We start from the raw sequence: 14,616 nt of genomic DNA, 5'->3' as shown, positions 1-14,616 counted from the left end.
ACAAAATAGGATAGATATACATCTATTTTCTCTTAACTCAATAAGAAAAAAGTTTTGTACTAATCGTGTTTGGACAAGATATCATATCTGCATTTTGTAGTATGAATAACTACTATGAGACAACAATATGCAATGTATTAATTATTTTAAGTGTCCTACTAACCTGTTTTGAAACGGTCTCATTGCTATTTGTTTCTCAATAAAATTTTAAAAAATAAAGAAATAAAAATGATAAACTTGAAGCCTTCATACATAAGTGGAGGCCACTTGACGATATACGCATGAGTGAAATAAACCAGATCCACATGTGTAGATATTGTATATTCTCCCCAGTGTACGAACTCAAAGGTAGAAATAAAAATTGAAACATATAACACAACTAAATGGAAAGCAAGAATTTAAGAATTAAACAACAAAGAGATGGAAAGCAGAAAAGCTGGGAAACATAGCAAGGGCAAAACCATACATTTGTATACACAAGATGGTTAAGGCAATGATCCTAAGAATCTATACCAGGTTTTTGAAACTAGCAGTTAATTGGTAGGATTCTCACCCTGACTAACTATATATGCTAATACCTGTGAAATAAGCAACTGCACTGAAGATGGCAATGTATAATGCTAGGGCCATGCTTGGAATCCCTGTCATTCTTGTCTTCTAAAAGCGTACTGCTTCTAATGTCATATCAATTACTGCTGTACTCTCTCTCTCAAGTAAACATTTGTTTAAAAAAGGTAATAAATTAAAACAAGAGAAAAAATATGTCATAGGACTCTTCTGCTACAATGTTGTATATTGTTAGATTTCTAAATTTCTGTGTAAAAATTTGTAGCTGTTTATTTCTATTTTTCTTTTATTATTTTAAATTTTTTTCACATTCTGTATGGATTTAAAGTTTAGCATATCAGTGACTGGTGGAAAATACCTGAAAGCTCTGTACTCTAAAATCAAGTACAAAAATACAGTGATGTCCATGATCACCACTCCTATTCAATGTAGTTCTGGAAATATCAGCCAGAGCCATTAGACAAGAGACAGAAATAAAAGGAATAAGAATTGGCAAAGAAGAAGTTAAACTATCATTATTCATAGACAAGACTCCACATGGAAAACCCAAAAACTCAACCAAAAATCTCCTAGAATTAATAAACAAATTCAGTAGTGTAGCAGGATATAGAGTCAACACTGAAAAATCAATAGCATTCTTCTACACAGATAACAAATTCATTGAGAAATTAGAAAAACAGTACTCTTTATAATAGCATTCAAAAAAAAAGAAACACTTAGGAATTCATCTAACAAAGGAAGTAAAAAAAAATCTATACAGCACTCTGAAAAAAAGAGATAAAAAAGGATTTCAGAAAATGGAAAAATATTTCTTGCTCCTGGATAGGAAGAACCAACATTGTGAAAACGGCCATACTCCCAAAATTGTTGTACAGATTTAATGCAATCTCTGTCAAAACAGCATCCAACTGTTTTTTTCTAGACCTCATAGATCTAGAAAAAACATTCCTAAAATTTTATTTAAGTTAGAAAAGACCTAGAATGGCAAACACAATCCTGGTCAACAAAGGCAAGGCAAGAGCTATTGCAATACCAGACTTGAAATAATACTACAAAGCTACTGTGATAAAGTCAGCATGGTACTGGCAAAAAAGAAAAAGACCTAGTGCCATCATGGTAGCTCAGTGGACTAAGTACCTGATTGGCAAGCGCAAGGACCAGGGTTTGATCCTCGGTCCCACATGCCATGCTGGCACCAACCCAGAGGCAGCCTGTCCAGGCATAGTGATGCACACCTGTAATCAGAGTGCTGGGGAAGCTGAAAAACAGGAGAACCACTAGGAGTCCAAGTTGCATAGTGAGACCCTGTACCAAATACATAAATGTTAAAAAAACAGACCTGAGGTTCAGTGGAACAGATTAGAAGACGCAGTTATACCTACAAACACACTCAGCCACCTTATATTTGACAAAGGGTCCAAAAAATGTCACTAGAGGAAAAACAGCCTCTTTAAGGAATGGTGCATGACATTGGCCAAGCATTGGCCGTGACTCATCCACATGGCTGACACTGACAAAGGTTCTACAATCTGAGGTACAGGATCTCAGGATAAATCCTGAGGGCATTTCACTGACCTTGTCAGACCAAAAAGCTACAACTCTTGTTGCACAGGTCCTGCTTTACCTTGGTCTTAACCATCCAGTAGAAAAGTATGAAGTCAAAACATAAGAAATGAAGCCATGCTGTTAAGTTGAGCTGTGGGGGACTCAGGTCAATAATTTCTGACATTGCCAGTTAAACAGAAGACCCAATGCTATTGTGGGCTACTGAACTCTTTTAGAGTATTTTGCTGAGTTTACACACCTATAATATTCAACAACGGAACTTAAAAAAAATTGGGGTATAACTATGAATGTCCATTTTGTATCTGTGTATTCAAAGTGGTTGGGATAGATATATAGTTGCATTCTCTTAATGAATAGAATGATTTTTTCTAATGGTGTGTGTAAGTAGGATCACAAGTCTGCATCTTGTACAGCAATTAACCACTAAGAAGAATATATGCAGTGTATTATTTGTTGAAACTGTACTTTCGATTTGATTTGAAACTGTCTCATTGCTATATGTTTATCAATAAAACTTTGAAAAGAAAAAAAAAAGGAATGGTGCATGAAATACTGGCTTTCCACATGCTGCAAACAAAAACTAGATCCATGTATATTGCCATGCACTAAACTAAAGTCAAAATGAATTAAAGATCGAAATATTAATATAGAAACACTAAATCTACCTGAAGAGAAAGTAGGTGGAAATCTTGAAGACACAGGGGTAAGAAGAGAGTTCATGAACAAAAAACAACCTGCACGGAAAATACTTCAAAGAATGAAAAACTGGGATCTCACCTTATTAAGAAGTTTTTGCACATCAAAAGAAATCATCACCATTGTGAAAGACAACCCACAAACTGGGAAAAAATATCTAACCAACGATGACTCAGAATAAGGACTTCTATCTTGAATATATATAGAACTAAAAAAAAAGTCAAGTCCTTAAAATTCAAAGAGCCAATCAAAAAATGGGCATCTGAAATGAATGCTCACTTCTGAGTGGAAGAAATACAACTGGCAAATAAATACATGAAAAAATGTCCCACAGCACTGGTCATTTGAGAAACGCAAATTAGAACAATGTAAGATACCATTTCATCCCAGAAAGATGGCTATCATAATGAAATCAACTAGTAACAAATCCTGGAGAGACTGTGGGGAAAAAGGAACACTTTTCCACTGTTGCTAGGAATGCAGACTGGTACAACCATTACTGAAAGCAGGTTGGAGACACCTCAATAAACTAGGATTGGAAGTTCCATTCAACCCAGCTATTCCTCTTCTGGGCATTTTTCCAAAAGAACTGAAAACATCATACCATACTGATATATGTACGACCATATTTATGGCAGCACAGTTCATCATAGCCAAACCTTGGAAACAACCAAAATGCCCATCACCTAAGGAATGGATTAAAAAATGGCATTTTTATACAACGGATTATTACTCAGCTGTAAAAAATGACAAATTTGAGATCTTTATATGTAAATGGATGCAACCAGAAGCTATACTCATAAGTTGAATAAATCAGACAACATGTGTAAATACTGTATTGTTTCCTAGTATAAAAAGCTGAAAGAATAAATAAAATCTTAAAGGAATAATAGATATATTTAAATGCAAAAAAACTGATCATAAGGAATAAAAAGTAAAGATGAGGGAAGGAAAAAAGAGGAAAAAAAACATAAGCAGGAAAAATCATGCAAGTATATATTCAGGATGGCTGAAATGATTGTAGTACTCATTTCCATCAGTTTTTTGAAAGTAGCAATTGATGTTTAAAATTTTCACATTAACTCTATGCTATTATCTATATTCTGAGTAACTATATCAAAGATAGCAAAGTACAATACAAAAGCCACAGTTAAATACCTATTATCTTTTTCTCCTAAATGTGTACCATTTCTAATGTCTATTGACTGGTATTTTCTCTTTAAAATAAATTTTAAAAAATATAAAGGAAAACAAAAAATAAAGTTTATTGAAAGCACATATTAATGTTTAATTATGTGATCAATTTTGCATACCTATATCTATTAATCTGAACAACAGATTTGATGAGGAAAATATGTAATATAACAACCATTGTTAAATTTTTCTTCTTGTTTTGAAAATCTTTACCATTTGTAAAGTCACTTGTTGCTCCGTTTTTCATATACTACACAGCTCAGACTCATAGTGATCCTCCTGTTTCCAGCCTCCCAGCATTGGGATTAGAGGCATGCACCACCATGCTGGGACTCAGAGGCCAGCTCAGTGTGCCTGAGGGTGGGGCCAGCATAACGTGGTGCCAGGGGATCAAACCTCAGTCCCTGCACTTGCCTAAACAGGTGCTTAGTCTGCTGAACTCTATCTCACTGGCCCTGTTTTTGTCTTTGTTTCTCCTATTTTCACTCTTTAAAATAAATGTTTTAAAAATTGGAAAAAACATAAGGAGGGCACGAGTGTCTGAAGGAAGGGGATGGTTTGGGAAAAAAGAAGAATCAAGATATAAATATGTCCAGGTATAAATTCCCTATGATAAATGTGATGGTTTGTGTCTGTATTGTCCCTCCAAATCCTCATGCAGCCACAGAGAGTGGGATTTTGGAAGTGGCTGAATCTAGAGTTCGTGATTGGTTCATTGTCTATTGCTGGGATTGGGGGTATGAATACTACCCCTGCCCTAGGGTGGGTAGCCTACATACAAGAGCAGAAGAGAGGCTTGACCTTTTTGCCAATTTTGCTCTTGTTGCTTTTGCTGTCTTCCACTGCAATGAACTGTTGCCCCTCTGTTATTGCCACCTTGCCTTGAAGCCAGCAGATTACTGACTGAAACTTTTGTAAACTGAGCTAAATAAAACCTTTCCTTATTTAATTTGGGTGTCAGAGCTTGTTTCAGCAACAAGAGAAGTATCCAAGACTATGAATGCAATCATTATGTATATGTAAAGTGTACAAATAAATTTATAAGTATAGTTCCTGAACTACAAGTATGAGTATTATTTGGAAACCTACTTGAAGTAGCAAACTCCTAAGTCCCATTACAGACCCACTGAATCAGAGACCTTAAGGATTGAACCTAGCAACTTGTGTTTTTAACAAGTAGGTGATTTTGACAACATCATAATGTTTGAAAATTGCTGATTTAGATTTCAGCTGAGATTTCACTTACTCTGGAAAACCATTCTGAATCACCCAAACATTGGACTAGGTCCCCATTTTTCAGCCTATCACATTGTAAAACTCCCCTTTAGCACTCATTACACTGCATTACACATATCATTTTATTTGCTATTATAAAATACTTACTATCATAATAGATCAAGTTTTCAAAGGATAGAAATAAATATTACTTGCTACTGTATTCATACCTTAGTTGTTCCTGTCACCTCACATATTTATTCTAAGAACTAATTAATGAAAAAGAATGTGGTAAAGACTGTGAACTTTCTACAACCAGTACTAGTTTAGTGTTTGACTGTGTTTAGAATTTAATCTATAATAAAAGGACAATAACTTTAGTTATAGCTAGTATTAAGAAGTAATCTGCAGTCTAGGCAAGGTCATTCTCAGTCCAAGATCAGTTCACACTAGAGCCAAGGAAGATTTTAAAAAGGATAATTTAGAATTTTAGAGATTTAAAATAGGAATATTAGTCAATATTAATCCATGGCCTAGTTGGGGATTCAATTTAGTTTTCGTAGAAACACATTTAGGGTGTAGCTTTGTCTTACCTAATGTTGTTGTTTCAGGTTTCTAAGAGCATGTGGGGTTTTTTTACTTTGATTTTTGTAGTGCTAGTACGTGAACTCAGGGCTCTAAACACTCAAAGCACTTACTTTACCACTAAGCTATACCCTAGAGGTTTTTTTTCTTTTTTCTTTTTTGCTTTTGTTGAGAATTGAGCCCAGGACCTCGTACATGGTAAACAAATGTTCTACTTCTGACCTGTATCCATACCTGCAAGAGTGTAATTTCTAAAGCAGCAAAAGACTGAAGTAAAGGTGTTATGTATCCCTTGTCTCTTCACCAAGTGTACTCACTCACCAGGTTCAGCAGCCCGTGGCCAGCCAATATTAGATTCTAGAACTCCATGAGCATGCACAGAGTAAGGGCGGCTAGCATTATTCTTGAACACCACAATCAGGATGTCACCAACTTCTCCTCTGATAAGTGGACCTAATATATGTAAAACAATTAAAAGCTTCATTAGTTGGGAAAAAGAAATGGGGACAATACAGAAAGGGACATACCTACAAGGTCAATTTAATTAAAGATTTTCCTGGGAAAGGATCCTTTTGAGACTGAAAAAGTCAAACCTTACTCCATATTTAGATTCAAAAACCCTCTCTTTCTCTCTGTCTCTGTCTCTGTCTCTGTCTCTCTCTCTCTCTCTCTCTCTCTCTCTCTCTCTCTCTCTCTCTCTCTCTCGCCAGGGTTTTGCCATATACTTCAGATTGAATGCATTATGTAGTCTAGGCTGGCCTTGTACTCACAGCAATCCTCCTGCCTCAGGCTTCCAAATTTTGGGATTACAGATGTGTTTCACCACACGTGGTGAGACTATTTCAACAGGATTGTGCCTTTACTTACCATACTTTTCCTATCCCACCTCTATCTGTAATAGCTATAGGCTCTACAGCATCAGAACTCTGGAATCATTGATGATAAATAAGTGAGATTTGGGCACTGAATAAAGCATAGCTAGAAGAGTATCTTCATGGGGTAATAGATCCCTTCTGTGGCAAACTGAATATAAGGAAACCTACTGAATCCACAGAAATGTGAAAAAGTGGGATAGAGGGTGATATTGATTTCTAGTATCATTATTTCCATTTTTTGATGCTCCTAAATTATCCTGCTTATAGTCTTTTTAAAATCAACTATCCTGGCCAGCCTATGGGTGTTCCTGGGCAGATGATGTAAGAAAGAAAAGGAAACCAGAGTGAGGACATAGGTTTCCTTGGTAGGCCAGGTTTGCCCAATAGGAATGCTATGCCTCAAATACGCAGATATTCTGGAATAACTTTGTTTAGTTAGAAGAATTCATATTTTCCTTTCTCTTCGAGTAATTATTTGCATTATTTCTTTATGAAATATGATTATACTTCTAATATATCATAAGAAAAATTGAGAATAGGGATTGTAGGTGACTCAGTGATATGACATAGCTGTCCTAGAAGCACATCAGGCTTATAGACAATAGGATATAAGTTAAATTCCCTTACCCAGGATTCCCAAATGCTCTTCTGCTCCAGACCTTGGTCGACGGGTCTTGAAAGTACCATCAGTGTACTCCCTGAATACAGCTTTCTTATATCGGGAACCTAGGAGCCCATCCTTGTTGCTCAGAAAAATGTGACCATAACTAGAGAAACCCAAAGAGATTTATCAGAACTTGGCCTTCAACCCTTCATTTTTAGATACAAAGCAGCTTACTCAGAACTATTTTCATGTCACAGAATAAAGAAGACATGGATCGCTATTTTTTAATGTTAGATTGCTCCCCCACCCAAACTGGCTGTGTAATCATCATAAAGATTCTATTTCAGAACAGAATGTGTCTCAAAGTCTATTCATGTTTCTTGTTTTCCCTTATCTGGATAGAAATTTATAATTCAATTAATTTGACAAAAGCACTATGCTAAAAGGCTTGACATTGAGCATCAACTTGAAGGAGGCCTTAGACAGAATTAGTTTGACAAAAAGGCAAGGTAGGTGCAAAGCATTAACAGAATATTAGTCACTACAGCTGCTGCTGCTGCTACTACTGCTATTATTGGAGGTAATAGGTCAGAAGACATGGGTAAGAAATGAGCCCTTACATGTTTTTGCTCATGGGATATTTTCTAGTTTACAAAGAGTTTTGTTATTCATTTTACAATTTAGCATTATCAATAGGTGTGAGAATTAGGTGTTCTCAGAGGTGCTATCACTTGACCAGAAGTGACAGGATTTATCTACAGAGACAATATAAGCCAGAAAGCAGAAAGATACACTGGGCTTAGATTCAAGCCTGCTGCTCTTTCCCCTCTCCCTTCTAAAGTCATGTTCTTTCAATACATTATAGATGAATAAACCAAGGCTCACAGAAGGGAATTTGCTTCTCCTAATTCTTGGGACAAGTTAGCAAGTTGACTTCAACCTCAATCAATCAACATAAAAATCAAGAATTGGGGCCAGGGAGATGGCTCAGTAGAATAAGCACTTCCCTAGCAAGTGCAAGGGCCTGAGTTCAATCCCCGGTTCCCCCAAAAAAAAAAAAAAAAAAGAGCAGCAGGAGCAATGGAGACTAGGGTTGGTCAGATAGCTGAGTGGACTACAGTGCCTGCATAGGCAAGCACAGCGATCAGGGTTTGATCCTGGGCATGCTCTGCTGGCCCCATCCTCAGGGTATGCTGAGATGGTGACTGAGACTGGGTGTGGTGGAGTGTGCCTGTAATCACAGCTCTTGGGAGGTGAAAAACAGGAGGATCACTATGAGTCTGATCTGTGTAGTGCGACCCTGCAGACCCTGTACTAAATACAAAAAAAAAAGCAGTGGAGACTGCTTATTTGTACCTTAGCTTCAATTCTGTCCTCTTCCATTTTTAGTAACAGGATCACCCAGGTTTTACCTGAGTGCAGGTACCTAAACATTACATTTCCCAGACTTGTTTTCCTTTCAGTACAGCTATATGAATAAGTTCAGGGCAACTGGCTATGAAAGAAAATAGTATATAGTTTGATGCCATCACTTTACAGACAATACCATTAGCTTTAAGTGTATAGCTGAGAATTACTGTAAGTCGAATTGGCATCTTGGCCTCATAGATGAAAGTAAGTATTGAGGGTGACATGCTCCATCTGCCAGCCACAGATTGTTCTTACTTGTGCTATTACATAAATAAGAAATAAAATTCTGCTCAAATTACCCACCCACTTCATAACCTTAATGAGTGTCTTGAGGCATATAGTTCCCTGAATAAATTGTCTCTGAAATTTAAATTTAAGGGTAGATACTTCTGACTAACTAGAAGAACAGAGGCAAAGACAGAGGATGAGGGTTCAGGCAACTCTTTGACTACAACCAAATAATGAATAAATATAGAAGAATCACTGACCTAAAATTCAGAAAACCTGTGAATTAGTCCCTTGTTCCAGTTCCGTTAATATCATTTGTTTGTGTGGTACCAGGGATCGAACTCAGGACCTTGGGCTTGCCAGGCAAGCACTTTTCCACCAAGCCATGTCCCTGGCCCACATTTAGTATCATATTATCACTTTAGATCAATGCCTTTTCCTCTCAATTCCAGTATCTTCATATGGGAAGTGATTCTCTAAAAATGTGATTTCTTCTATTCTGAAGTCCTACCTTTCTTCTTCAGACTGGTTGTGCCATTCCAGTTCCCAGCTCCTATCAGGGCAATAATCCCACTCCAACTCTTCTGCCATGAGGTAATAGATTCTTGAAGCTTGGTAGCGCTGGTGAGGGTTGCTGTGCCGGCCAGGACACTGGGAGACATTATAGACTGCCCTCATTCCTGCTTCTAGGTGACTTCCTGCTTGGCAGTAAATTTCAAATGTCCCTAAGGAAGGATCAGAGAACAAAATGATACAAAATATCCTTAGGAATAGCATGAAAGATTTCCTGTCTTTTTCTAGCCTTTCTATAAAAAAGTGGAAGTGTAAGATAAGCCTCTTCTATGTAATAGATAAAAAGCATGTTACAATTTAATCCATGGCAATGAGTACAAAGGTTAACAGTGGCAATTCCAAAACTACACCATTTAGATTAAACCTAGTCTGACACTAAAAAGACTAACTCCTTCCTGTCTTATCATGGAATGGAAAGTGTCACTTATTAACTATACAACTTTCTAGAAATTTCTAAATCTCTAAGTATTTCATTTCCCTAATCAGTAAAATGGGGATTGCTTTGCTTATGTCATGTGGTTGTTTTAAAATTAAATACTATTATATATATATATATATATATATATATATATTTGCATATAAACATAGATTAAATGTTCAATAAGTCAAGCTATGTATAAGTAAACAAAGCTTAAAAATTACTATTCCAAGTGAACTATTCACTAGTGGTTTCCTTTTTCTACAAAGTACCAAAGAAATAAATGTGGGCTTAAATTGCTATATTTTTAAAGAAACTTTTTCATCTCAATGATGCCTACATAAACAGCTTTAGAAAGGACTTCCATAGTTTTTTTTAAAGAATACAAAATGGTAAAAAAAATTCACTAAACCAAGTACTAGGAATTCAACAATGATTGTTGTATTGCATAATGTTACCTTCAAATTAGTTGTTTAGGTTACCAGATATAAACCTGCAAAATTCGTACAAAAAACATTATAAGAAATTGAAAAGAAAAAAATAAGTAAATTTTTAAAAATTACAATAGAATGTTCAGATATGAATTGGATGTCTGTGCTGTGGTTTTTCTAGGACTGGATCTCAACTTCCAGATTTTTATATCAAGGACACTCAGAGTTAGTAATATTGATCAGAAACAGCTAACCTTCTTAGAATATTATTCTTATTATTTCCCTAGCTTACTGCCCCACTATCTATCCCATTATTACTAACTCTCCTTTTTGGCTTTTAAAGCCTTCTATGAGCTGATCTTCATCTGGTCCTAGTTCCTACACATTGAACCAAACTCAACTACTGCTCTAACTAAATTTACAACTGACTGTCCTCTCACATATGTCATTCCTATCTTGAAATTTCCCTACTACTGTTATCCTCTTTCTGAAATGTACATTCCTACTTCATCCTCACAATCTATGAGAGCCTATTCATTCCTGCAGCTGATTCATATTTCATTTTTTTCCAGAAAGTCATCATTGACTATTCTGACCCAATGATCCTACTATCTTAGGTTCTCCATCCATTATGCCTTTTAAACGTAAATGACATGATAAGGACAAAGTCCTCCTGTCTTTAAAAGTAACTCCTTACACAAATTTTATAGACATCTTAAAATGTGCCCACCTTTATTGCCACATTTACTTCCATATTTCTATTTGCATTGCCTCACAACATCTATTCTATAAGTCCTAGCTCCTCCTTTGAAATTAATCTCCCTAGCCTATCATCAAAATCTCTTACCTACAAACTTGAAATACCCTCCTAATTGTCCTCTCTGCTTTTTCACTTTCCCTTTTCAATCATTATCTACAAGAGCATACAAAGTGCTCTTTAATAAACATAACCCACAGCACATTGTATTTTTGTTTTAAATGTTACACTTTGACTCACAGTAAAATGTGAATTCCTAACTATGATTTATAGGGTCCTATGTAACATGAGTCTTATCAAATTTTATGACATATCATACTAGTAAGCCTCTAGCTCACCACATTCCAACCATTCTGGCTTGCTTCTTGGTGCTTGAACATGACATACTATTCCCACCTCAGTATTTACAACTGCTGGACCATTTGCATAGACTGTTCTATTCAAAGTTTTTCATGTGGTTCCCTCTTCTTTATTAATCATGTATCAGCTTAAATGACATTCTTAGAGAGGCCCTCCTTGAATATGCTTCTCTATTGTAATTCCTCCATCACTTTCCATCCTGTTTTCCTTCATGTTATATATCACTACCTGCACTTATTTTATTCATATTTGTTGGGAATATCCCCTGAAAGCAAAGACTGCATATCGTATTTGCCTCACTATCCCATTCTTAGCAGATAGAATTGCTCAACCAAGATGTATTAATGAAATTACTGTGTGTACAAAGGGATGTTTGCCAAGTTACTTCTTTTTGGTGCTTTTATATTCTTAGACTCTAAGTCTCCTCACACCTTGCTGATCAATATTTTGCTTTTTATTGTGGTTTTACACTTTCCTCCTATGTCTTAAATTATATTTTCTGAACTGAATGTTGTTTCCTATTACTCTACATACATCTGTACTTGAACTATGAGAATACCTAAATCTGTTTACAGTCTAGGCTTCTCCTTTAATATTTAAGTTTTTACCTATAATTATCTAATGTGAAATCCTCACCACCTGGATTTCACCAATAACTGCAAAATTAATATGCTTCTAAATAAATACTTTTACCCAAACATTTGCATTTTATACCCCCTTTTACTTCTCCACTTGTTTATCTGAATAATGATACTTATTATCCACAGACGCTAGACACTTGAGACTTCTTCTTCTTCTTCTTCTTCTTCTTCTTCTTCTTCTTCTTCTTCTTCTTCTTCTTCTTCTTCTTCTTCTTCTTCCTTAACCCCTCAGGAAAGTCCTGTCATTTCTCTCTCAAATATCCCTTACTCTGCCCTTTGCTCCATCTTCACTGTCGCCACCTATTAGCAAGCTCTAATCAACTCTTTCTAGAGCATTTTGCTGTGCCTCCCTATGTCTGGTTCCTTCTTACTCAGAGTCACTGTCCATATTATTCTATAGTAAAGTTTATAAATAAAAATCACACACTATCACTGGTAATTTGATAAATGAAAAAAAAGTTGATACTTTCCCCGTAACCTAGAAGATAAAATTGTAGCTCCTTAGTGAGGATCTCTCTGCATCTTTTTTAAGCTAGGTCCTTACCATTTCCTATCTCTTTGAAACCATAAATGTTGGTGTTCTTTAACACAAGGGCTACTAGCATTTTGAGTAAGGTTACTCATTATATGAGCCTGTCTTATACAATGCAAAAAGCACCTCCCCCACATAGTTTAATATTTTATTATCATGTATATACCTATTAATAAGGTCTGATGTTTTAATACATGCATACAGGGTGCACAGATCAAATCCAGGCTGTTTACCCATCCTTGCCCAACCTTGCCAAACCTGTACCAATCACTATTCTACAATGTGGTCGACTTACCAACCCCTGTTCTCTAAATGCCACTATCACTTCCTCCACATCCTCAGTCAACAACCAAAAGCATCTCCACATTTACAAACACATTTTAACATATCTCATTGATATGGGCTGAGACCCATTGAATCTTCCTCAAGCAGCTATTGCTTCTGAACCAATTATTTTGCTGCTCTTACTGTCAATACCATACCCTCTGCCACTCTCCCCTTTCTTTGTTAATAGTTCAGTTATTCTTAAAAGTTCAGTGGGAGGCTGGGGGATAGCTCAGTGGTAGAGCACCTGCCTAGCATGGGCCAGGCACTGAGTTTCTTCCCCATGACAAGAAAAATAAAAGAAAAAGACAAAGTCTCTATCTGGATGTCTGCTTTCCTAGAAAAGTTCCCTCCCCAAGTCAGAAATAATTTGTCACATCTCATGGTAGGTTGCCCTAGTTCTTAGGATAACATCATGGCCTGGTGAATAATGTGGATAAAGGAGACATATCTTCCTTATATATTCTCTGTGAGCTGCCGCTTTCATCCTCTCATCCCCAGAACATAAACCAACAAGCCAAAGAGAAAAGAAATTTACTGTAGTTTGGGAAAATGTAACAGGAAAAAAAGAAAGACAGATTAAAAAGAAACAGGAAATGAAAAGAGAAAAAAAAACAGATGACTACAAAGAGAGAAAAAAGAAAATATACAGAATGAAGGAAAAGAAAACTGAAAATAAGTGAAAGCAAATAAGAAATAAGTAAAGAAAATAGAGACTAGAAGACAAACCAATAGAAGGAAATGGAGAGAAGGAATCCAAAAACAAGGGAAAGAAAAATCAAAGGAGAAAATTACAGAGAAAAAAGAGACAAGAAAAACGAATGAGGTAGAAAGGAAAGCTAAAAAGAAGTGGAAGATGAAATAAAAAAGAAGGAAATACAAAGCACAAGTTGAGAGACAAATAGAAGAAAACAGCAAAGATTAAAAAGGACATACAAAAAGAGAAGAAAAGCAAAAAGTCAGAAAAGAATGAAAGAAGTCAATATTAAGCAGAGGAAAATGAAATGAAATAAACAGGATATGAATGGCCAAAAGGAGAGAATATGGATAAAGAGTTCTATTGGCATAAAGACTCTGAGCAATAGTAAATATTTTCTTTTCTACTGAGAAATCTGATATGAATTTGGTAGAAATGTATTAGAAGCTTCTTTATTTTAAAAAGAAAAAATAATAAAAAATGATACAGATTTTCAAAAAGATAATAGGAAATTAACAATGATTATTATATTCCATATTGTTATCATCAAGGTAGTTACTAAAATTACAAGATATAGGCATGCAAAACTTGTTAAACAAAATAAGCACAAATCATTCTCTTCAATAAACTAATAGAAATTAGTGGCATAATTATTATCTTAGCTATCTTCTGTATATATGTGCATTTTTCCCCTCATCCCAACTGTTCTTTCCTTTGGAGCACTTTCTGTCCTTTTCACCATATCTATTGTATATTGTGGATCTTATTTACTCTTTTTTCCCATAATTTTGTTGAGAAACAAATAGCACTGAGAGTTTCAAATCAAATTGGTAGGACAGTTTCAATAATTAACACATTGCATACATTCTTCCTAGTGGTTAATTGCTATACAAGCTGCACACATGATATCCTATTTACAAACACTATTAGAACAAATCCCTCT

The 14,616-nt window shown here is 35.6% G+C and overlaps 1 protein-coding gene across 3 annotated transcripts in view; it reads right to left on the bottom strand.

Moving 5' to 3' along the window:
- Heph (hephaestin) overlaps window positions 1-14,616 on the bottom strand; it is a 139,198-nt gene that overhangs the window by 60,643 nt on the left and 63,939 nt on the right. For all 3 annotated transcript variants that reach the window (XM_004644816.2, XM_023705019.1, XM_023705017.1), the window contains 3 exons: window positions 9,452-9,665; window positions 7,326-7,465; window positions 6,145-6,276 (listed from right to left, as the gene is read on the bottom strand). In XM_004644816.2, the coding sequence (XP_004644873.2) occupies window positions 6,145-6,276; window positions 7,326-7,465; window positions 9,452-9,665 (486 nt within the window). The remainder of the gene's footprint in view (window positions 1-6,144; window positions 6,277-7,325; window positions 7,466-9,451; window positions 9,666-14,616) is intronic.

The sequence above is a fragment of the Octodon degus genome, unplaced genomic scaffold, assembly GCF_000260255.1.
Source record: "Octodon degus isolate 3935 unplaced genomic scaffold, OctDeg1.0 scaffold00211, whole genome shotgun sequence".
In the NCBI taxonomy this organism is placed as follows: domain Eukaryota; kingdom Metazoa; phylum Chordata; class Mammalia; order Rodentia; family Octodontidae; genus Octodon; species Octodon degus.
Note: the sequence above shows the minus strand (reverse complement) of the source record. Positions and strands in the feature narration are given on the sequence as shown.